The sequence below is a fragment of the Lupinus angustifolius genome, unplaced genomic scaffold, assembly GCF_001865875.1.
Source record: "Lupinus angustifolius cultivar Tanjil unplaced genomic scaffold, LupAngTanjil_v1.0 Scaffold_203_3, whole genome shotgun sequence".
NCBI classification, from domain to species: Eukaryota; Viridiplantae; Streptophyta; class Magnoliopsida; order Fabales; family Fabaceae; genus Lupinus; species Lupinus angustifolius.
Genome location: NW_017726836.1, coordinates 1 through 25,400, shown reverse-complemented (window position 1 = coordinate 25,400; position 25,400 = coordinate 1). Strand labels below are relative to the sequence as shown.

Genomic DNA, 25,400 nt, shown 5'->3' with positions numbered 1-25,400 from the left:
CTTACATGGTCAGTGGCTCCACTATCTAAAATCCAAGAGGAGATGTTACCGGATATATGATTAGAATCATCATTTTGTGTAGTGCATCCTTCTATAATTTTGTAGCTGAACTGGTTGACATTATGTTGACTCCTACTTGTTGAATTAACCTCTGCTTGTTGTAGAAGATTGGTGAATTGAGCATATTGCTCTTGATTGAATTGTAGCATAGGTTGCTATTTGGCCTTCTCCAACTGTTTGGTTTCAACCAGATTGTTCACTGCACCTTCATTCTCTTTAATCTTGGTATAATTGGGAGGAAATCCATGCCTGTGATAACATGTGTATATTGTGTGACCTCCTTTATTACAATAGGTGCAAATTTTGGTGGATGTAAATCTTTGATTGTATCCTCTTCCTCCCAATCTTCCTCTGCCTCTTTGGGATGAAGTATTATTTCTGCCACTTGTAGTTCTCCAAGAATCATCTTGATTCCTTTGAACCATTGCATTGTCTTTTCCAATGGCAGACCTCCAACTCTCATTGTCCCTTTTGTTGGATAAGATCTTTGTTTCATTATTCTGCATAGTGCCTAATTGTGCTTCAGCCTGAATAACCAAAGAAATACCTTGTTGATGGAAGGTAAAGGTTCCATCAACAAGATTTGAGATTTGGTGGTTTGAAACTGGTCATTCAAGCCTTTTAGAAAACATATCACATATTCTGATTCTCGGTGGTCCTTGATGCTTTTAACAAGGTTGCATCTGCATTGTATCTCACAAATACAAGAAGGTCTAGGTCTCAAGGATTCCAATTCTTCCCAAATGGTTTTCAGAATGGTAAAATATCCCGAGACATCTCTTTCACCCTGTCTGATGGAGTGGATCTCTTGAAGGAGGTTTGACATTTTAAAGTAGTTTCCTTTTGAAAATCTTTATCTTAGGTCTTTCCATAGATCTTATGCACTGTCAATATCGATACTACTTTCAGCATTCTGAGGGAAATGGATCTGGTGATCCATGACACAACCATATTGTTGCATCTTTCCCAAGTGTCATAGTGAGGGTCAGTGAAGGTATACACTCTTATGGAACCATCAACAAATTTGAGCTTGTTGTTAGATGATAAAGCTCTCTTGATGGCTCTACTCCATGAGTGGTAATTTCCACCTTCCAATGGCAGTGATACAAGAATAGCCCCAGGTTCTCCCCTGGATTAGGTAATATGCATTAATTGGGTTTTGTGGATCACCATTGAGGAAAGGAATGGAAGAATTCCCTTCTGATTCATCGATTCCAAAATTTGCCATGGAGTTCTAGAAGAAAATATAAGAAGATACCCAATTAGAACAAGAAACCTTTTAAAAGAAATATGAAGAATATCAAACCTTGATACTTGCTTTACTATGGTGATTTGATCAGAACAATCAATGGTTATGGTATTGCACTAGATCTGGAACAAGTGAATCAAAATGAGGAGAATGGCAAAATTGAATTTTGGAAAGTGTAGAGGAGGTATACATCATATATTTCTTATTGATTATGGCTTAACAGAAGCCCAATTGATACAAAGAAGAAAACCAGCTTGGTGAAAACAAACCAACAGCTAAAACAGAAAGAAAGCTAAAAGGGGAAAGTTTTGGGAATAACTAACTTAACATAAACTAATCTAAAGTTATTTTAGGAAATTATCAACTAACTCAAATAAACAAAGAATAAGATGAATAAATCTTTCAAGCTCCAAAATTAAAGCTTATGAATGAAGTGAATGATGAGGATTATGATCTCAATAAAATATATATATATATATATATTCAAATAAACAATTATTAATGTACCCAAAAAATAAACTATTATTAGTTAGATGTTCTTACCAAACACACTATATAAACATATAGAGCAAAATATTTGAAGTGATACAGGTATAAGTCAATTGGGGCTTGAAATTACTAGGAAAGTAAATAAAATTAATCATCAAAACATAATTTGCCATAAAATAGTTCGTATAAAAAAAAGTTAACCAGCAATTAAATCTTACATCTTGAGCTTCCCCTCAAAAGAACCGTGACATGTTTCAAGTCTTTCAACTTACGTGTATAATATCTCTATTGATGAACGTTGCAAGGCTTTTAATATTTTATTAGTTTATATTGATAGTGTTCACTATTCATGTGTCATTTATTATTGATTTTTTTATAAAAGTAATACACATAAATGATGAATGAGATTGTATAAAAAAAGTACAATGTTAGTGCATAAATATTAAATTATTTTATTTTTAAAGCATGGTGTGGTAAGGGCACATTTTAGTTGAAGGTCGATGATGATGCCTTTTGTCTATAATAACCACCATGCATCTGTCTTAATTAATGGGTATCTATGCTTACAAATTGTAATATAAGCTTGAGTACTCTTTTTGCTTTTACATTCAAAATCATTATTATAAAAGGAAAGGCAATATATGATCATTAATTTAGTTAGAGGGAAATAAGCATCAAATTTAAGTGCATTGGATTTGGATCAGAATACGATTATGTTATCAAGTTGAGATAGTGGGAAATAATTCAATTCAGTTAATTAGTCATGTTTCCTGGAGAAGAATGTTGAGAACATGACACTTTTGTAATGGGTGATTATGATAGTGACGAAACAAGGTCTTTAAAATCTTCAATGTAAAGTTTCATTCTCTTCTACAATGACGTTCGTTAAGTGGTGTAAAGTTTTGTTAGATTTCCAGAAAGATCAAAATGTTAAGGGTTCGATTCTTGAGAATGACATTTTTAGGAGGTGCAGTCACATAAACTAAAAAAATTAGTTTCTTACTCATAAGGTGAGAGAATACTCTTTGTACTACAAAAAATTCACATTGATACATGGTACAACAATAGCTATATAATGATACTATTTGACCCAAAATAAAATAAAATAGTATATGTTATTTAGTATGGAGAAGGTGGGGTCTAGATGGAATCTGACAATGAATCTTTTGGAATCACTTGAATGTGTGGGGAGGTACGTGAAAAAATTCTCTCACAATTAAATCACTATATGAGAGATATATAGAGTATGAGGAATAATATTAGGAGATATAAACAAGATATAGTAGAGTATGTAGAATGCATGATTGTGTAAGTAAGTAAGAATAAGTAGGTCTAAGTAATTTTCCTTAAGAGGAGATCCTCTATTTATAGTGGAGAGGTGAGGAGAATATTCCTTTGTAGATTTTGTTAGTCTGGCTGACCAAATGGCTTGTCAGATCTGTTCTAGACAGACAAAAGTTACTTTCCTCATGTCAAACGACTTTGATTGGTTCATGCCATCGTGCCATAGGTCCATTCTATCTGTTGTTTAAAGGTACAATAATGTGTAGGTAGCATTCGGCAGATGGCAGAAGTTTGTGTCGTTTAGGCATAATGACAGTGAGATGTGAGAGATAATTTTTGTACTATCTTGTTGTTTCGGCTTATCAACAATCCATTCGCTTGGGCTGCCCAGTTACTCGATTGGGGCCTTGAGTAAAATAGAGTGCTCGACCGGAACAACGGCCAACAAAGACCGTAATTACATAGATATTAGTTCCTCCCTTTCTCCGTCTTTAATTAAGGCTTTCAGGCGAATCGTATGGCGAACGAAAAGATGACCTCACCTTCTCGTAGTTGGTGCCTTCATTGTCTATCCAAAGGAGAGCAACTTGAGTATCCCCCGTTGACCTTCTTTTGTAGATAGAATCTTCAATGAGTGGAAAGAAGCAACCTTACTAAACTAAGAAAGGTGCGCTTCTTAAGTAAGGTCGTTTTCTTGCAGGAGTGCTAACACGCGCCCTTATTCTTTGCTTGATCCGCAGTACGAGCCTCATACAGGGACTACTATTGACTTCCTTACTTAAGGACTCAATGATCCAAGGAGGAAGCAAGTCTAGAGAGAATCATAAAATCAAATAAGGTATAGTGCACCCTACATACCTTGCTCAGAGAGAGGCAAAGACAAGTGTTGTTGAGGTACCGGTTCAACCAAGTGCCCAAGCAGCAACAAGAAGTTAAATACGACTGAAGACATATATTTAACCCGGGCCAAGAAAAGAATCTAACATTAAGTCCAAAGATCCGGGGTAGGGATGATTGACACGTTGATTTTAGTACCCCTTAAATGATATGGTAGGTTTTTATGTTTTTGTGAAAGCTCGGCTCCTGTTATTGCTGATGTCCAGTCATCCACATTTTAATTCCTTGGAAAAGAAGGCTAATTGCTTGTTGGTTGGGAGTTGTATGAGCGGTAAGTCCATTAGTTCAATGATTCTTCTTCGCCTTCATTTATATTGTTCAATAACTCTCCTAAACAAAGAGTAGGAATTTTCTAATCAAACGACCTAACTTATTGTTTTGTTCACGTTCTAAGGAAGTTACTTGTTCAGCTGTAAACTCTGTTGTTCTTGTTTACGACTCTACTGCTATTGATTAATCCGCTGGGATTGGAATGCTTGACTTGCTTTCAAAGCCTTTCTACGCTAACTCTTAACTAAGTCCCAATAACGGCTAGTGAAGAAAATGTAGGGCTTAAGGCAGCGAATGACCAGAGGGTAGACAACTCAATAGAATAATAAAGCAGTCTGGCTTCAAGTCTAGGACTTCCTAACTGCTTTATTTATAAGTCTTCTTTGTGTTATAATACGGGAATGAATCGCATATGTTGGTTGATAATTGCTCGGGAATTCATTGATAGTTACTTTGCCAGGTTTTAGGGGGCTACTCTTATTTTTTGTCAATCCAGTCGTTTTCCCTCATTCCACTCGTCTAGCCTCTTCACGAACTTGTGCAATCGATGCCACAAAGATAGTCAACTCTATTATCGAAGAAATAAGGAAAGGGGCGACGATTTGGCACCAGATATCCGGAGGTGTGGAAAGAGCAGCGGTGAGAAGCGGAAAAACCATCAAAAAACGACGATTGTTCGTGAAAGTTTCCACAGAAAGACCCTTTGGTTCTGGCAAACAGATAAAAATGACAGGTACCTGAGAACATACCGATGGAATGAACGAAATACGAATAGTTAGCATAATATGGTCATAGATCTTAGGTTGTAACTTGATCATGAGCGAATTTGTTGATGTTGAACCCACAAAGTATAGAAAGTACCAAACATTGGGAACTACCCGTGGAAGAGTTAGGAACAGGAAAAAGGAGAAGCGAGAACCACTTAAATAGAGGAATCGATTGTATTTATTCCTTTGTTCCCCATAGCAACTGGGGATCAAAAAGCACCAAATTTGATGACTTATTAAGGGAAAGACGAAGTAAGAACATGCTATTGAAGACGTTGCAACATATGTCGGGGAGGCCTCCGTTGATTGTGTACAAACAAAATACGAGTCCAAAGACAGGGTAAGAAAGGGTTTAGCTAATCGAGATATTAACTCTTCTGGGAACCAGTAACGCGTAAATCATGTAAAACCAAGACCGATCAATATCCGAACCAAACAGATTCGAACTTCTCCTAGAATAGTTTTCGGTGTGAAATAAAATTAATACATAGGAGATATATGAGTAATTCAAAGGATATATATAAATATTTGATAGGATTAAGGTAGCGGTAGTATATTTGAAGAGGAATTAGCTTTGACTTTCGCTATCTGATTTGAAGTGCGAAAGCTCTTTCAAAGAATAGTTGTTATAGAAGAGGTAGATCTTACGTAAGCCAAAAGCTATTTAAAGAGCTTCTATTTCACCACCTTAAAGGATATTTGGGGTCTACGCATTTACCAAAAAGAACTAGCACCGGGTGAAGTAAAGTAATAGCCTCCACGACAATGTTCATTGCCTTCACCACCAACTACTCGTACTCCCATACCGGTAACACCAGTCAAGAAGGTAAGGCAGATTCTATAGCTGCTGATTCTAGCACAACCTCTTCTTAAAGAACCCATTCTTCTTAAACTTAAAAAAGACTGAGGTTATTCCCACAGCTGATAATTTATGGAATTTGCACCTTCCACCAAGAGGATGCAACTTCTCTTGTCTATTCTTTGACAGATTACTTGCCCCAGGAATGCTTGCTGTCAGCAGTGAAGGCGCAAAGGGAAGGTGACGAAGGGAATCCTACTATAGCACTCAGACTAATTCAGTGTATTTGGCGACTATTCCTACTGCAACTACTACAACTACTGCAGTCAGGAAGGCTCCAATAGTACCGGTGAGTCGGGCAAGTAGGTAGACTAGCCAAAAAGGAAATAAAGAGAAATCGATCGTAAAAAAAAAGAAGTAGGTTCAAACGTGTTACCGCTTCCGGAAGTTCTTCTACCCCATTACCTTATTGTTTAGTTAGAACCGGAATCCCTATACCTAAAGCTACTGATTCAGATTCTGTTATTAAACCTGAGCCTTCTGAAGAGTCCATGTCCCTTTAGCCAGTGGAGCTGGTTCTAACCTCTTCTTTCGCTTACTACTTTAGGAATATCAAAATTAGTCCACTACTACAGAAAGAGCCCCTGTCTTTGGCGCCTAGTCTTCAAGTTCTTCTTCAATGTCAATTGTAACTAACTTACTCCAATGCTTTCTTTCACTCCAATGCCACCTCGTTCCTATCTTATTTTGACAATACCGGAACATCCTCTGCGTCATGCCCTATATATGCCATTTCCGCCTAACCTGAATCTCTTGACTGAGCTGCATTCCAATCCGTTTAGTCGGTCTCTTACCCTAGTGTATATCCCTTATTTGTGTAACACTCTTGATATTGAAACCAGAGAATAAGCTTACCGCTCTAAGTCGATCTATTATTATCTTTCCCTCCAAACCTTCCTCCATTAGTTTAGCTGCTCGAACCTGAACCATCGTGAATAGAACCAACGCTTAAGACAAGTAGGAGAAGAAGGTCGACGGGCTATTCCTTTGGGTACTTTACTACGCTAAAAAGCAGCGAGAAAGAATATGAATAGGAGTACGATTTTGTTGCCGAAAAGAGCTTCTTAGCCAATGAAAAACTCTCTCTCCTGCGCTAGTTAATCCTAACCTCTTCTTTTGCTTAAATTATTTATGAGTTCATAACCGATTCCAATCTATGAATACCGGGAAAGATCTGATCAGGAAAAGCCTTTATCTTCGCCAAAGAATCCACCTCTTCCTTCTCCTTTGTACCGGATTAGAGAATTATAAAATTCCCTCTTTGCCTCCTGGGTCAACTCCTTGCTTTCATCGAGAATGTCATACTCTAAAATCTTACTACTCCCATAATTTATTTAAATGAGCCTGAGGGATGTCTAGGATTCCTTACTTTAACTTGATCCTGATCGCTAAGCTGTACTTCTCTGTCAATCCCCTTTTTGTTGGTCATGACTTTGAATTTACTGCAATGCTTTTATTTTCTGTAAAGATCTCGATGACCGCTTAATTCATCTTTCCTTTCCCGCTCCTGAATGAGAAGTGGTTTTTTTTATTCCTACGGTCTTGGCCTGAGAAAAGTTATCTCTGAAACTGAAAGCCTTTCGACTGAAAAGTTACCAATAGAATAGGCTTTAGAGTAGCTCTTTCCAAATAGGTCGAGTAGCCATTTATATTTATATAATGAATTAAAAGGAGCAGAATAGTTGGGATTCACACGCACAGCCTTATCCTATGAGTTTGTCTATGTTACGCGCCTGCCTTTGAGAGCCTTTCCGCTGGTTCCCTTTGTCAGCGTCATCGAACCAAGTTAGCAATCCAGAATAACTGGAAGCTCGAAACAACCGATCAAAGGAATTGATTCGTTTAGTTATGTTCTTCTCGTATTTTTATAGCACACCCATGTAGAGGGATCTTTCCGACGCTAAGCGTGCTGCATCTCCTGTCCAAGTTCGGACAAAGAAGATCTTGTCCAAGCTTGCATCCTTCTTATGCCATTGGGAATGGAAAATCTCTCCATTTTTTAGTGGTAGAAATTAAGGATTCTGTTGTAGGTTTTGGTTAATTAAAGAATCCTCTCAAAAGCCCATGTTTATTGTAAAAAACGAGACCTTTACGGGTCTTATTATGAAGGTTTGGCTCCTTTTACCGACGTGTCCTCCAAATGCGTTATATTGGGCTTTTGAGGAGACCTGATTTGTCAACAACGGGTCTTAGCGCCTTGGCTACTGCTTAAACAGGATATCCTCTAAGAAGCCCGTGTATATTAGTAAAATATGTGACTTTCACTGGTCCGATTGCTCTTTGCTGAAAAAACAAATGGAGAGTTGGCTCATAGGGCTGGCGTAGGTCATGCTTATTTTGCCCGATCATTGGTTGATAGTTATTACCTATATCCAATCATGATGTGTATTTTAGAGCCCGAATGGAAAAAAATATATACAAATATATTAACCACAATGTTAAAGCATTATCGTTGGATATTAATGTTTTAGTGATAGTGTGATGCTACATTACAATAATGCCAATTATAGGATTCTTATGGTATCAAGCTCTTTTAAGGTACCAATAATGAAATGTTTGAAGTTTTGTCGTTTATTTGTCATAAAAAACAACAAGTTTAAAGTTCGTAAAATAAAATTATTAATCATCAAATAATGTACATGATAAATTGGGTACCCCTCCAAAATAAAACAAATAGTTATGAAATAGGAGAAAATAATGTGTGCATAATGGAAGAGTTTTATAGACCATCATTATATTATATACTATTTATACTGAATCATTACTAATTCTTCAAAAAAAAGTAATAATACAAATAAATTATGGATAAGGCAGTGACAATATATAAAAATTTGCACTCACAATGTAAGAATATTATACACATGCAATAATTTCCTGTTCTTTTTAGTGGAATTTGATTATTTAAAATGGAAAAAAGTGGATTTTATAGCCGCTAACCGACAAATAGGTGTAATATTACTATCTTTGTATTGCAAATAAGTATAGAAAATATTTTCATCGTCTCCACAAGGAAATGCTTAAATTATAGTCTTTCAACTATTACTATTCCCAACTCAATAATTTGGGTTGTTTGTAATGTGACACAAACACTTCGAATATACTTTTATAATGATAAATGTAGTTGGATTTGAAGTTCAAACTCACTCTTTGTGCACAATCTGATTCTTTGTTTCATACCACTTAGAACAATCAATCCATGTAATCACCTAAATATGACTAACTGCTAATGTGTTAGTCAGCTAGTCATTTATGTAAGAAAGGCGTATGTCTAACAACTTTGATACATAAGAATAAGAAATATGACTTACAACATCATGCTCTTATGTCTAGTGATTCATGCATCTAAGTTGAGTAAAATATGCAACATTTCAATCGTACTAGCCGCAAATGTAAGGTTTATACTAGCACTTTATCAGAAGTAGATCTATATCTAGTAAATACAAAGACAAAATTCAGTTATATGAACTTTCAAGCACATCTCTATGTTTAGGAACATATGATATTCAATTTGAGAGTTATAAAATCACAATATTAGTTCTATGTCAAGATACAAAAAACGTGACATGCATGCGATGACAAATATTACAAGTCTATGTCTAGCAAATGCATTATTTGTTGAGTAAAGTAAGTTCAAGACAATACAAAAATACTTAAACAAATATTATGAATTCATGCAAAATATTGATCAAACTAAATGCAAGCAGTAAGTAAAACAATACTCAAATAGAATTGAACTTGTGGATTAATATTGAATCATATGTGTTCACATTGAGCTTATACTATGAAGAAGATCTTGCTCCTGACCTTGACACGATTTTGATGAAGACACCAAGATTACAAAAAGAAAAAAAGGAAGAAGACCATGAAGACATAGAAGACTCAAGCTTCAAGATAATTATAGATTAAGTCTCTTCATATAGGTACTTCTATCCTTACACTCACTTTAAATATTTAGTAGCAATGCTCAACTACTCAAAGAATGAAAATCATTTTTGAAGAATTGGTTATGTCTAAAATGCAAAGTCAAATTTCTAAGTAATGAGTTACTTGACCTGGTTAACATGTTACCAGAACTAGGTAACACGTTACCTGAACTGTGAGGCAGTTGATAACATGTTACTAGAACTACGTAACAAATTACATGAATGAGGAAAAAATTACAAAGCAAAATTGACTGATGTAACCGATTAATTCAAAGTATTAATTGATTACCACCTTGGAAAGAATGTTTGGGTAACTGATTACCACTTTGTGACAATCGAATATACAGAGCTTTTAAAACCAGATTTTCAAATTCAAATGAACAACTTTTATCCAAAATGAATAGGTTTAATTTCAATCGTGTCTTCTCTTCATGGAAGGTTATCATGGCTGAATGGAAGTCTATTTAAAGGCATTGAGACATCCAAATTCAACACACAACACACATCATAACACATGAAAATCACAATCACACAAAAACTTTCAAACACTTAGTGAACAAATTTTCTGCACATTTTTCTTAAGCAACTTTGTCTCTAAACTTCTATATTTTCTGAAGTTTCTTGATAAAGTGAAAAGTGTTCTAAACTTTCAAAAAATTAAGATCATTATTTAGTAAGTATTTATATTATGAGATCAAGAATTGTAAGTTATAGATTTGTTCAAACCTTATAAAGGCAATCCAAAGCCAGTGTTGAAATTCTTCATCTTGTTGTAAACTTTTTGACACAAGAGTGTGTTAAGAAGGGGTAAAGTGTTCACTTGAAAAGGGAATTTTCAAGGGTAGATAAGTTGTGAGTGTGTAAGGTATAATAGTATCGAGGAGAGAAATTATAATTGCAACTCAAATTATCTAGTGGAAAAATCTCTTGTGTGGTAAGAGTACTGGATGTAACCTTCGGTGGACAAGAAGGTGAACCAATATAAAAATTCTATGTGTACTCTTCTTCTTCACATTCTTGTCATTTACTTTTTGCTTTACTTGGTTGAATTCTACAAAAACAATCTGATGCACTTACACTTTGACATCATAGCAGAAAAATCAGCCACATTCTCCCAACAACTAATTCATCATGCCCCTCTTAACTGACATCTTGAACTTACAATTGGCACTAGAGCTTATTTTGAGTAATCTATTCTTAAAGCTGATCTTGTATTTAAGATGGCCTCAAGATCATTTATGAGAGAAGGTTCCAACATCAATCGCCCTACAAGCTTTGTTGGAGAATGCTATGACTTTTGGAAAATCAGGTTGAGAATCTTTATAGAATCTCAAGACTTGGATATTTGGAATGCGATTGAAAACAGACCTTATGAACCCTTCACCGTTGTTAATGGTGAAAGGGAAGTAAAGCCAAATTCTTCATGGAATGATGAAGATAAAAAGAAAGTACAATATAATCTCAAAGAAAATAACATCCTTACTTCACCTCTTGGAATTGACGAATTCTTCAAAGTGTAAAACTGGAAATCTTCCAAAGAAATGTGGGACACTCTAGAGACTACACACGAAAGAACAGAGGAAGTTAAAAGGTTGAGACTCAATACTCTCTCCCAGGAATACGAAATGTTTCTTATGAAGCCTAGATAGAAGAAATTTGATCTTCAAAAGAGACGTACTCACCTTACAAACCATTTGATTGCACTTGGAAAAGTATTATCAAACAGTGACATGAACTTGAAAGTTCTAACATCACTCTCAAGACAATGGCAACTCAAAGTGACAACCATTTCAGAAAAGAAAAGCTTATATAAAATGTCATTGGCTACACTATTTGGAAAGTTGCAAGAGCATGAGTTGGAATTGACACAACTTCAACAACATGAACAGTAAGAGAAGAAGAGAAAGTATGATACAAATAATATGCTCATGAGGCGATAGAACTACATACAATTGAGTAAAGATTATCACTTATGATGCTTACACTTAGTTTCATTGAACTAAGTGAACTAAACTCTCTAAATAAAAAAGTACAATTTGAAGCAATAACTAAGTGTTTTTAATGAAGTATGCAGAAGCCTTTAAATAGTATTCTGAACTTGACTTATGTGAGGTGTTGAGCGTGACTCTTGGATGCCCCAGGCTACACTAGACATGGCTTTCAGCGTTAGGCGTGACTCCTGTTGCGTTAAGTGTATTTCGGATAAAAGCTAAACTTCCAATTATTTGAATTTAGATGCTCATCACAAAAGCAATGTTGAGCGTGATTTTTCTTCCGCTAAGCGTGAAACTAGCATTGAGCGCAACTATTAGGCGCCTTCAATTCGTTGACCTTGATTTGTGCGTTGAGCGTGATTTGTGCGTTGAGTGTGACTGAGTTTTTTCCCATAAACTTAAAATTTTATGATATTTTGTCTAGTTTAAGCCTACAAAACTAAGTTGAGGTAATACTTTGTCAATAAAATGAGTACTTAATCATGTATTGGCACTTTTCCAATAATTTTAGTTGATTAAATTATAAAGTGTCATTAAATTAAATATTAATTATAAATCAATTTGCCACTTAACAATAGTCGTATAAGTGATACCCCAAATTCTCAATGCACGTTCAATAAAGAGAAAACTATAGTTCTTCTTCATTCCATTTTTTGGATGATTTAACTTGTTTTCATGTTATTCAAAATAATTTAATGTTTGAAAAATGTAATATACATTTGTACTTTATTTTATAAGTATACTCTTATTTATTATTCTTCTTTTTCATCTCATATGTCTTCATTTTATCTTTCAATTTATTTTCCAATGCAGATTAAATGATATTATTTTAGTTAAGTTGCACGAAAATTTTACATCATTTAATAATTCTCAAACTTAACCTTAGATGTCAAAATATGAACATGAGAGAATACTATTTTAGTTTCTAGATTACTCTTAGGAGTAATTGCGGGCTGATTTTCCATATAAGCAAAGCACTGTACCTTTAATTTTGAGCACTTTCCTCTCCAGGAGAGGTCATGCTCATATTTTATTGGTTTTGTTATTTTCTTCTTTTTAGTCTTGATTAACCATCTCAAATATGATGTTAACCCATATTAAAAATTTCATGTTAACAATGTGAATGAAACGGAAGGACACAGAAATTTAAGGGTTAGAAGTTGTGGAAGGGCCAGCTTAATGAACCACCATCTTAGTGTATGTTCGGTATGGCTTATTTATTTTTTAAGATTTTACTTACTTTTTAGAAAAATAAGCTAAAAATATAAATTATTTATGTTTAACAACCAAATCAAATTATAAACTCGGTTTTTCTGAATAAATAAACCAAAATTAGAAGCTTTAAAATCATGGATTGATTTATTTTTTGTTAGCTTATTTTTTTCAATTTTTTCACTATCCATTTTACCTCATCATAACTTTATATGTCTCCTCATTTATGCTCTTCCACCAAACACCATAACTCTTCATATCATTACTACCAAATACCATAACTCTTCAAATCATAATCACCAAACTCCATAACTTTATCTCTCTCCTCATTTTTTAATTAATACTATTTGTAATCCTACTAATGTTGTTGAGTTCTAATTTCTCTTCACATTTTTAATTATTTGTGAGATAAATATTATTTGGTAGATGATGGTTATCCAACACCCTTGGATACTTAAGGCCATATAAATGTAAGCGATATCATCTTCCTGAATTCAAGCGACCTACTGAATTTACTAGCTAGAATGAAGTCTTAAACTATTGTCACTCTAGCTTAAGGAACACCATAGAAAGAACATTTTGTGTTTGGAAGAATAGATTTGCAATTTTGCATCGCATGCCCAAATTTAAATATTATACTCATGTCCAACTAGTTATTGCTACAATGGCATTACATAATTTTATTAAACAAATTCATATCTTAGATCTTGAGTTTAAGATTGTTGATGATCATGATGGTGATATACTAAATGTTGATGATGATGCTACTAATGATGATGATGATCTTGTTGAACATGTGAATAATATATCTTATGAACACATGCTTGAGATTCACTTAGGGATGAAATTATTAAAACTTTTGTATAAAACTTGACATTTTTTATATTATTTATTTGAGAATTATGTAATTTAAGTTTAGAAACTTCTGTTTATTTGTGTATTATGTTATTTTTTAATATTGATATTGATTTTTATATTGTACTTTATTTTAATATATTTTTTAGCTTTTGTAATGCAATATTAGAAAGACCAGAATTTGAACTAGATTTTTGGAGAAGTCTTTTTTTGGGGGTCTCACTTTATTTAACTTTTTTTAGTATTCCCAATTTATTATTATTAATTAATATCTAAAAATTATAATAAAAATAAAAGTATATATATACATATAATATTTCATATCTATCTAATACAATAAAAATAAGAATTCTATAAAAAAAATAAAAAAAATACAATAATTTTCTTAAAGAACAAAATGTTGGGAGTTGATTATAGATCGTGGAAGGTATTAACACTTTCTCTATCAGTTTTCAAGTAGTACCCACAATAATCACATAAAATAAAGTATATCTAATGATTGTTAATTCAATAATTATGTATTGGAACAAAATAAATATTTTTTTATTTTTGCGTCCAACAAGAGTTTGTCCTACTCCTACGTATCCCTATGTGTAATAAGAAAATCAAGATTATATAGTTCTTGCGTAGAAAAATGTCATGTGTTGGGTTGATTTTAATTATGAAAAAATGATTTGAAAATTTATAAGGTGTTTGTGAAATGCTAAGATATAAGAAAGAATATACAACTTTGCCCTACACTCCCATATCCATATGGGGAAAAAAGGGCAATACAACAAGTGTTCAATATCAAATAGGATATGGAAACAAAGCTTTCGCCTACATCGTCTTATCTATATTATAGAGAAAGAAGAGGTTGTACGACATTCATTCACCATTTTTCTACTATAAGGACTGTAAGATATGACTCGAGTTAACATCGCCTCCATAACCCTAGAATTTGAAAATATTGATACAACTAATTTTAGTAGAAAAAATTCACCATTGAAGGACTTCTATCACAAATAGTGATAGTAATGACTTTCGATTCAGGCATTTGATATAACTTAAAAAATAATCTTATTTATTGATGATTTAGATAAATATAATGTCTATTAATTATCATAATGACTTTTTGATATTTACAAGAATAATACTAATGACCAATTAATTATTTTTTGAAACTTACAAAAGGGAATTTGTTGTTAGAAATTAAGAGTTTTAAAATGGAGAAGGACTATATTCACCATTTACCGCTAATCCCATCACAATGGAAAGGAAGAAATGATTTGTGTTGTTTATCGATCCTCCAAGTTCTTACCATTTAAATTCTATTTTCACGCTTAGATAAAAAGAAAATTATTAATTGTGTCTTACAATAAAGGTCAAACACAGAACTCACCTTTTTATCTAAATAGTGTATTGAAATCACGACCGTTATTTTTTTGTAGATCATATCAAGAAAGGTATTTTGCCCAACTTTAAAAGAGAAGTTAAAAAACTTCACTAAACATACAAATTTTGTCCACTTGCATGTTTTGCCGTCCAAACTCACGGGCATTTCTGTTGGGCAATGTAGGCAACTCGCGGGTGACCCATAAACATAATTTAAGAAAAAATAAGAAAATTTTAAATAAGTTATAATGTAATGTGATTTTAAATCCCTAAAAAAATTGCAATTTAATGTGATTTGTTAAACTTCATATAAAATATCAAAAAATTTGTTAATTTTTTATCTTCAACTACTTTAATTTATTTTATTTATTATATGATTTTTTTAATTATTCAACAATGTCTGCAGTCCGCACGTTAGCCCATTTTAAAATGGGCATAGCATTGAATTTTATGTGTTAAACCAATGCAGTCATGCCCGCATCCGCTTAAATATTTGGGGACATTTACGGGCATATCTGTTTTCCATATCTACTCTCGAATTGTTGATAGTAGGGGACTGTATTATTTTTAATTTAACATTCCTAAAAATTCGAATAAAAGCTTATGTGATATTGAAACCAGCCAAGAATTTAGAACATTTACATTTAAGGTAAGAAAAATATTCTAAGTTTATTTATCTGTAACTTTATTTATGTGTCTTACATTTTATGAAAGTTTGGTTTAACCTCAAAAAATTTCTTTTTCCCGTTTACAACCTAAAAAGTAATTATTTTATATAAGATTTGGTTTGTTTTATTTATAATTCATATTTATCTTTTAATTATTATTTGAGTTGTTATTATCATATTATTTGTAACGATTTTTGTCTATAATATATTGTTTATTAACTCATAAAGTTTTACCCATCTTCATTACATCACAATTTTCTAATGTTCTTGAAATTGTTAATAGAAAATGGTGATCTAGATCTTTACTATGTTATTTATATATGAGATAAATACTATAATCGAGTAAGAATCATCTTTAATACCGGAGACGCAAGTACTAGAAAATAATAAACAAAAGATAATATGTTAGGAAACTTTTATCTTTTTAAGGTTTTTGGGCAGTGAACATAATAAAAGACTGATGAATTTTGCATGAGTAAATAGGTAAGAACCATGATGTGCAAAGGTCTTCAATCTCTTCTTGATCAAATAGCTATAGTCTTGTAGAGTCCTTTACAAATCGAAAGATTTCACATATCAACATTTAATTACTCGTTATAACTCAAAAGTTTAGGCAAGTTGAGTCTCACACTCACTAGAGCTAGCATTTACAAATATACTTATATATTATCCACCAACAAAATCCTTATCGGCTGCTAAATGCTCACCAACTAAACCAACTTAGTTTGTTATAGATATCTTATTTATGGACTCAAGAGGTAATCAAGTAGCTCTGAAATAGTGAAATTGATAACACACAAAAGGGAGGGGGTCTAGGTCAAAGAACATCTTCAGCATGCAAAATTCCACCACTTATTATTACTCGGCTAATTTCAGCAACCTTCAACAAGTTTGTACAAAATATGGAACAACTGCAGAACCTTTAGGAGGAGCTACTTTTCATGAAGCCATAAACATTATTTTGCCTCACAGGAATTAGTAACTACTAATCAACATAGTGTACTTGTAATAGAAAATTTATAAACCTACAAGCAATCTTTATAAGAAATCTGTCTGTTACCGGGTTTGTTTGCGAGCTGTATTTTTAGAGCAAAGTAAGAAATATAGAAAGCTTGAAAGTTATCTTATAAGTATATTTCATGATTCTCAAACTTTCTTCTTTCATCCTTTACCCTCTAAAAATCAACTCATAAACATAGCTACAAGTCTATATATCTACGGTTTAAAGACTAATTAAGCACAAAGACAAAATATACAAATGTATGTCTGGATGTATTATAACCATAAGTGGAGTTATAATGGCAAACATTTATTTCATTTAACAAACGAAACATTAGTTTAGTAATGTATGATCATATTGAATCTTTAGATATTGCACTATATTATTAGTCAAAATTTCGATTATTTGACACGACATTTATTAAAAGGGGCAATCGACAACCTAAAAGAGATTAATTCTTTATCTACGGGGTGAGACATACCAATAATTATAATGTGAAAGAGCTTAGATTGTAATCGTTCTCTTACCAAATGGAGTTGACAGCTATTTGTCTAGCTGAGTCACTATCACAATAGAATAGTGTTGGTTTGATGAAGGACACTCCCAATCTCTTAAGCAAATAAGTGAGTCACTGTGTCTCACAAGAAGTTGTGGCCAAACATGCACGATATTAAGATTCTAAAGAGGAACGTGCCACTGTGTTCTACTTCTTTAATTTTCATGAAACGAAAGAGTTGCCAATGAATACACAACAATCAATGATGTATTTTTTTATAGAATCAATGCATGTTGTCCAATCTTAGTCACTAAAGGTTTTAATTGAAGAGGGTTGTGGAGGAATAGAATATGTCTTGTCATGTATTTCACTGATATACCTTTGAACATAAGTCACGACTTGATAGTGATTAGAGGTTGTTTGAGCCATAAAATGGCTCAATTGTTGGACATTATAGCTAACATGGCTTGGTGTTGGTTAAATATAGAAGTCTCCCAACCAATCATTTATAAAGGGACGAACTTTAGTGAAGAGATCGATGAGACATCATTATGTAATTTAGTTGTTTTAACAATAAGAGTTGAGACATGTTTAACGGCAAAGAATTATGTGTCTAATAGAATATCTAAAGCATATTTTCGTTTACATAAAGGTAATTCCCAAATTAGATCTACCAACTTCCACCCTACCGAATATTCCAAGGCACCAAAATCCTTTATCTTAAATTGCTTATGCAGATGCTGCTTTACAAATCAATCTCAACCAAGAAAGTGTTAAAAATAACCTAATATGCAGCCTGCCAAGATGAAACCTAAGTATGTATGAAGTGTTGAAAAAGAAAATTCCGGTGTAAGATGATTATTTTTCAAATTCTTTAAAAGAAATATTAAAATTGAAAAATTCCATTTTACCCAAAAAGGGAAAAAATTAAATTAGTAAGGTGTAACCCATTGGCGTTTCCAATTTTGCTTGCCATAGTCCATTCAAAATATCATACTAGAGAACAAGAGTAGTTTAGTCAATTCAACATTTCAACTTTGAAACACAACTTAATGCTACACATAGTGAAGCTTATTACCAAATTACCCCATTTACAATATCAACAAATAGATCATAGCTACTACCATCTAGGATTATTTGGCACATCGTGATGAGTTGAATAAGGACACATCCGTAATAGCATTATAGCAAATATTAAACTATAGTATATCCATTGACATATTCAAAGATGAAACCATGTATTCTATCTACCCAGCAAACCAAACTAACAACATTATCATGCTTCATTTTCATAGCAGCTTCTCTATATTCTTGGTCAACACGTAATCTCTTCTAACTAAAGTCCCCAAAAATGAGACTAAAAACACTATCACAAATTAAACCAACACATCACCAATAAAGTATTGGTCTAGTGGCGTAAGGTTTCACTAGGTCCCCATAATGTTCAATTTCTAGGAGTAATACTTGTTGAGAGAGACAGTCACACACACCCGAAAGGGATTAGTTGGGTAAAGAGATACCCTTAGTGCAAAAAAAATTAAACCAACATGCTTAATCATTCCTTATTAGTTACCACACTATAAATATGGTCACCACTTCCTGCATTAATTTCCAAAGAGCTTGCATTGCACATTTGCACCAAACAACAATTAAGCATTACTTGCACTAAAGAGAGAAATATCTCACTCTCACTTCTTTTCTTAATAGCTAGCTTAAATTAAACAGTTTCCAATGATGAATTCCAGAAAGGAATACACCCTTTTGAATATTGTCACAGTTTTTGTTATCTTTGTGGCTATTTTGGTTAGTCACAGTGAATGCGGGGTGGAGGCAAGTAGGGTTTTATCAGGTTCACAGGATTTTGCTCGTGCTAATTATCTCAATACTTATACCTCAGCCTATGAAGAAACCAAGAACACTATGGCGTTTTGGTTGCAGCGTTTGGCTTCTGGACCAAGTCCTAAAGGACCTGGTCACTGATCTATTATTGCATTCAAAGTTTTCACACAAAGAATTAGAATCATATACACCATGTCTAGTATATTGATTAGTTATTTTACCCTTTTATTCTTGCTTTTTTTAGTGATTTTGAAGCCCATGTAATTTGTAGGCTCTGGGAGCTATAATTGTTAAATATTTCATCATTATTAAAAAATATTTTATGTTATTTTATTTTTACTGTTCGTTTTATTATTATTATTTAATAATATAAAGAAATAACATAGGATATTATTAATATTGAATGAATGAAATAATATAAAAGCTGAAAAGGAGTAATTTAAGTAAAATAGGATAAAATGAATGGAAGAAAAATGACCTCTCCCACAAACTAGTATATGATATGGACTATAACCACTTAGTGAAAGCCAACGAAAAACATGGATTGAGTGACACAAGCATTGATTTTCATGTATCGGATCCTCTCTAATATTACAGGGTCTTAAATAAATAGATCTGGATTCCTATTTCTCAATAATAGCCCACGATCAAGCCAATTGGCTGAATCCCGTGAAACCATTTCATAGAAGTTCATTGATATCCTCTTTTTATAAAGCAAATCGACTTCGATTCTTGAATAATCGATATCACTTCTGCTTCTATTGTAACAAAAGATTCCCTTTTTATGTGGAAAAGGCCTGTATTAATAATTATGATTTTACGTATGGACAATTCCTCAATATCTTGTTCATTCGCAACAAAATATTTTCTTTGTGCGGCATTAAAAAAAACATTACTGAAGGGAGATGGTGACATATAATTTAAAAAAATTAACATATCAGATTTTAATGTATTTTTAAATAAAAAATTATAAATCTTGAAACCAATCTAGGTCTTACATTCCAGTACTGAACTTTTTAGTATTGGAAAGAATCTCAACCTAATTAAAACTAATCAAACCATATTTGATTATATTTTTATAAGCCATTAATTTTCTTGTTTGTTATGAGAGAATAATTCTTTTGATAATAAGTGATCTAACCTTAAAGCACCAACTATTAGCATTCTCTACACAATTTAAATGCATTTTTGGACAAATCAAAACATCAATCAACTTAAAAAATCACTATCTCATCCTGACTCATTTATTATTTTTATTTCCTTTTTGTACATAAATTAGCCGAACAAAATCAGACGTTCACAATGCTGTTAGCATTTCTAATATTTTATGACAATAAGGTGAGGCAATAAGGAATTTTAACCTTGAAAATTAAATTGATGCATAAAAAAGAAAACTCAAGTTGGTTCATACTAGCATTTGGCAGCAACAAAACACACTGAAAAGTGATCCTACATACAGCAACATTAACAAAATCCACATATGAATAGTCTTTTCCATAAATTTTAAACATATCCAACTTAAGAAATTCCATGTCTCTTTTAAATGGTTGACTATATGAGCCCATTTCACTTTATTGCAACTCACTATTTTTTTGTAGAGACTAAAAATTGGAGCAAAAATAATGGAGGGGCAATTTGGGCTTTGACTTAAATTTATCACCACCTAATTTAAATCTGAAGGACTATTATAAAAGTAAGACTTATTACATTGGGCTACTTTCTCATGCAATTTCTGTTCAATCCAGTGGTAATGATTGATGAATGAATCTTTCCTAGTAGACGTACGCATATTAAGACAACTAATAAAATTTTGATAAAAAAAGAAAAACTTAAATTTAATTAAAACTTAATTATAAATAATAGCACAAAAACATAAATATATTTGTTTTCAAATATGACATGTTATATTTATCTCCACCAGTTTTTATCTCTTATCAATCAAAATGCACTAATTCACATAAGATGATACTATTTATAACAAAAATAGAATAAAAGGAGTTGGTGACTGAAAGCTATGCTAGCTGTTTTAATATACAATTGGACTCCCTCTACTACCTATATATATATATATATATACCCAAGGAAAAGTTATTAAGTAATTAAAAGTTTAGAGATTATCAAATTAATCCATCATAATGTGATTAGAAGAGACATTTTGTCTTGTAAAAGGCGAAATAAACATAGGGAAAAGTCATGTCTTGTTGCACAAAAGTGAAGCAGATAGACCAACAAGCTGGTATCATGGAAGTTTGGATTCATGGAAGAATGCAGCAACAGTAGTAAATCAGGGAAACTCACATTACATCGGGTTCATAACATATATAATGTTTTGTACATTAGGTTCAAAAAAATCTCACCAAAGTGCACTCCAGTTCAGCCAAAACAGTTTTAGCATTCCCAAAAGTAAATTAATGCACCTTTTAAGTGTCACTTATATGTATCACTAGTCATTGTTTAATGTAGTGAACATTCTATACTGTCATAAATCTTAAAATATGTATTTTTACTAATGAAAACATGTTATATCAATTAAAAAATTAAACATTAAACTAGTTTGATAATTTTATCATACTATATTATCCATACACCTCTATTTCCTAATTAATATGATCCCTCATACTACTTTTAAATATTAAGTATTAATCTATAAAAAATGCTATTTATTATAAAACATTTTAACTAAATTATACATACCATTAGAACTAATTAAATTCCTTGATTTTCTTTTTAAAATATAGTATTATTATATAATAACCACCATCAAATATTGGAGAACTTTATAATTAAGTGTTGAAATTAACACACTTTTAACTTAATCTCGCTATTTATGATGTATTGATTCATCCAAATGGTTTCTAGTTAATGAACGACTAAAACGTATAAAAATTGAAAGTATTTATACCGGTCAATTGTGAAGGACATTTTAGGGCATGTGATTGTCTCTCAACAAATATTTTCCTAAGGTAAATATTTAATCATTTGATCTTTATAGAAATCTAACGTGTCTTACACTACTAGATTAACATATAAGATTAAACCTTCTAGATAATGATGATGTATTATAATAAAAACATAAGAATAGTAAATTAAAACATCCAAAGTATTTTCTGCATTGTTAAATGATTGGGAGATCAAATGATTAGTAGTTTTCTTAGACATAAGAAGGACCAAAGGACAACAAATAAATAAAGTACCACAAGAAAAAGGAAGAAAAAACCACTCCCAGTTTATATTGATATGACCATCTTTAATATGTGGACCCCAACAACTTTATATATATATATATAGCAACCTTTCCATCATTCTCTGACCATTTATTCACTATCAAGAGAAGAAGGACCTCAAGCAAATTTCAACCATTTTTGGATCAAATTTGTTACCCCAAGTTTTCTTTTCTTCTTGAAATGAGGCCTTCTTTTGTACTTTCTCTTCTGCTTTTATCTCTCTTTCTCACTAACATTCATGGTAAGTGTTATTTTCATCAGCATTTCACTTAAGCCTTCTTTTATGTTACATCTATAGCTACTAGATTTCTCATCTTGTTACCTTTTTTCTGTGAAGGTATTCGCTTTGAGAAAGGGTTTTATAATGTTAAGCAACATGAACAACATGTATGTGACCATTTCTTTTAAGTTTTATCTATTCATGTTTGTTCATTAAGGTCTACCTTCATTTATAATTTAATTTTACTTACATGCTAATAAAAATGTTCACTTATGATTGCAGGGTGAAGAAAATAATTTGTTAAAAAAAAATAATAGTGAAGATATGAAAGGTATTCCATGCAAAGATGAACAATGCAGCACCTTGAAGAAAAGAGTCCCTAGAGTATTTAGAGAACTAAGAAATAGGTTACCCCATATTCATGAAGATTATTCTGGACCTAGACATCATAGACCAAGCCACCATTAATTTCCTACCCCAAAAATCTTCCATTATATTTTTCTTTGTTCCTCCTTTTAACATTAGCATTCTTCATAGCCTTAATTAGAAACATGACAATGTAATTCTTGATGCAATTTTCTCTCAAAAGTCCTTATGACAACTAAAAATTATGGTCATAAACAAAAATGCAAGGCATTACTCTCATTGTATTTTGTTTTCTGGATTACAACTTTACAATGTATTATAGTCACAAGTGCAGTTATAGAATGCAATTTTACTATACTTTAGGCTTGGGAGATTTAAATAATTGTGTTTAGTTGTTTATTTTTGAAGTCAAATGAAACCCTTGGAATTTCAAAATTTTCTTCTTATGCTCCATGAGCATAGATGGAAGAAGAGGACATAAAAGTAAATAGTTGAACTCTTCCAAGCAACAAGAACTTCCACATGAGCACTATCTATCAGGACTTTTTAAGCATAGCTGAGATGGATTATTCTCCACTATAAATTAAAGCAGACAGTTCCAATGTAGGATAAATAAAATATAGGCAGAGAAGTTCGACAGCATCACATAAATATTGCATTTTCTTACGCTATAATATGATTTGTACATAATATATTCCTATAGAGTATAATATGAGTATAATATTTATGTACAATGTAAAAATTTATATATAGTTAGTGTATTATTTATTTGTATTACTTTTGTTTAAAAATAAATAATGCAAATAAGTGGGGATAATATGGTAAAAGTGTAAAAACTTTTATACTATCAATACATACATCTTTTTCTCTTATAATATGTATTTAACATCTTTCTCAATTATTAACTCATGAGTGTTAGATTTAAGAAAGAATAGAAGGTTGTGAAGAGAAGAGAGTAAGATAGAAAAGATATCAATGAATATACATCTTATTATTCAAGGAGAAGAGTGCATGCCATTTATAGTAGGCATTCAAACCAACTAACCAGTGTTGTGAAACCCGAGCCGGACGTCAAATTGATGCAATAGAAACAATGCCTTGTTATCCTTCTTCTTTGCTTCTTTGAACATAGTTCTTTGAATCTCTGTAGCTTCAGGGCCTGGTACAACAAGTCCATTCTCAACAGCTTCATTCACTTCTTGAAAGTTGAACAACACCTTCATTTGTGTGTTCCAACGATCCCAATTCTTGTCTGTAAGAACAGGTAGGCTCATTGATGGAAGATTGTTGTTATTCCCAACCATTTTCTTTGCTGCAGATCAAGCTTCTTTCCACTTCTGCACCCCTTTCACACCAAGATCAGCAACCTTGATTTCTTCAGAATTGATTCACCCGCAGTGAATTCTTCAGGTTGCAAAGCAGAATGAGAATGTTTCAATGAAGATAGAAGATTTCCAGGATAGTTACGTGCTCTTGATACCAACTCAATCATAACTTGGATTACAACTTATTTCCAACACTCTCCCTTAAGCCAAGAGATTGCAGCATGACATGCCCATTCTTTTCTTCAAACTGTCGAATCTTCCAACCTTCAATGGCTTAGTAAATGCATCAGCAAGTTGTAATTCTGTCTTACAATACACCAACTTGAGTCTTTCTTTGTTTACAAGATCTCTTAGAAAGTGGAATCTGATCTCTATATGTTTGCTCCTACCATGACTTACTGGATTTTTTGCCAAGCTAATAGCAGATACATTGTCAATTCTTAACTGCAGAGGATTCCTTAGCTTGATCTTCATTTCTCTCATCAATTCTTCAAGCCAAATTGCTTGACAGGCAGCATAACATCCTGATATATACTCTGCTTCACAACTAGAGAGAGCAATCACTGGCTGCTTCTTAGAACACCAAGAGATTGGTGCATTGTTTAACAAGAATAGATAACCTGATGTACTCTTTCTTTCAACAAGATCTCCTCCATAATCAGAGTCTGCATACCCTGCTAATTCCAGTTCTGAATTCTGTGTTCCTACTGGAAATAAGATGCCATGATCAAGTGAGCCTTTGACATATCTTAGAATCCTCTTAGCTGCTAACATATGAGATTTTCTTGGTCTGCACATGAACCTGCTAACTAGACCAACACTATAGGATAGGTCTGGTCTGGTGTTGCACAAGTACCTCAGGGATCCAACAATCTGCTTGAATAGAGTTTCATCCACTTCTTCACCATCTTCATCCTTTGTTAGTTTTATGTTTGCTTCAACTGGATTTGTCACTGAGTTGCAAGCGTTCATATTGAATCTTTGTAGCAAGTCACTAGCGTATTTTCTTTGATGCATCAGTAGACCAGT

The 25,400-nt window shown here is 32.6% G+C and overlaps 1 protein-coding gene and 1 long non-coding RNA gene across 2 annotated transcripts; one reads left to right on the top strand and one right to left on the bottom strand.

The window, feature by feature from the left end:
* Positions 1–258: 258 nt before the first annotated feature.
* Positions 259–6,128, bottom strand: LOC109340573. The gene is made up of 3 exons (XR_002106808.1): positions 5,968–6,128; positions 3,826–3,829; positions 259–274 (listed from the first exon to the last, which is right to left on the bottom strand). It is a non-coding gene; the product is annotated as an uncharacterized LOC109340573 (long non-coding RNA).
* A 12,841-nt stretch (positions 6,129–18,969) lies between these two features.
* On the top strand, positions 18,970–19,480 carry LOC109340574. Its single transcript, XM_019578294.1, has one exon. It carries the CDS (start codon positions 19,129–19,131, stop codon positions 19,375–19,377), a length of 249 nt encoding a protein of 82 aa, XP_019433839.1. The 5' UTR covers positions 18,970–19,128; the 3' UTR covers positions 19,378–19,480.
* Positions 19,481–25,400: the final 5,920 nt, after the last annotated feature.

What these genes read in the sequence shown, in the direction of transcription:
- LOC109340574 (XM_019578294.1), top strand. Translation starts at nt 19,129, where the DNA reads ATGATGAATTCCAGAAAGGAATACACCCTTTTGAATATTGTCACAGTT.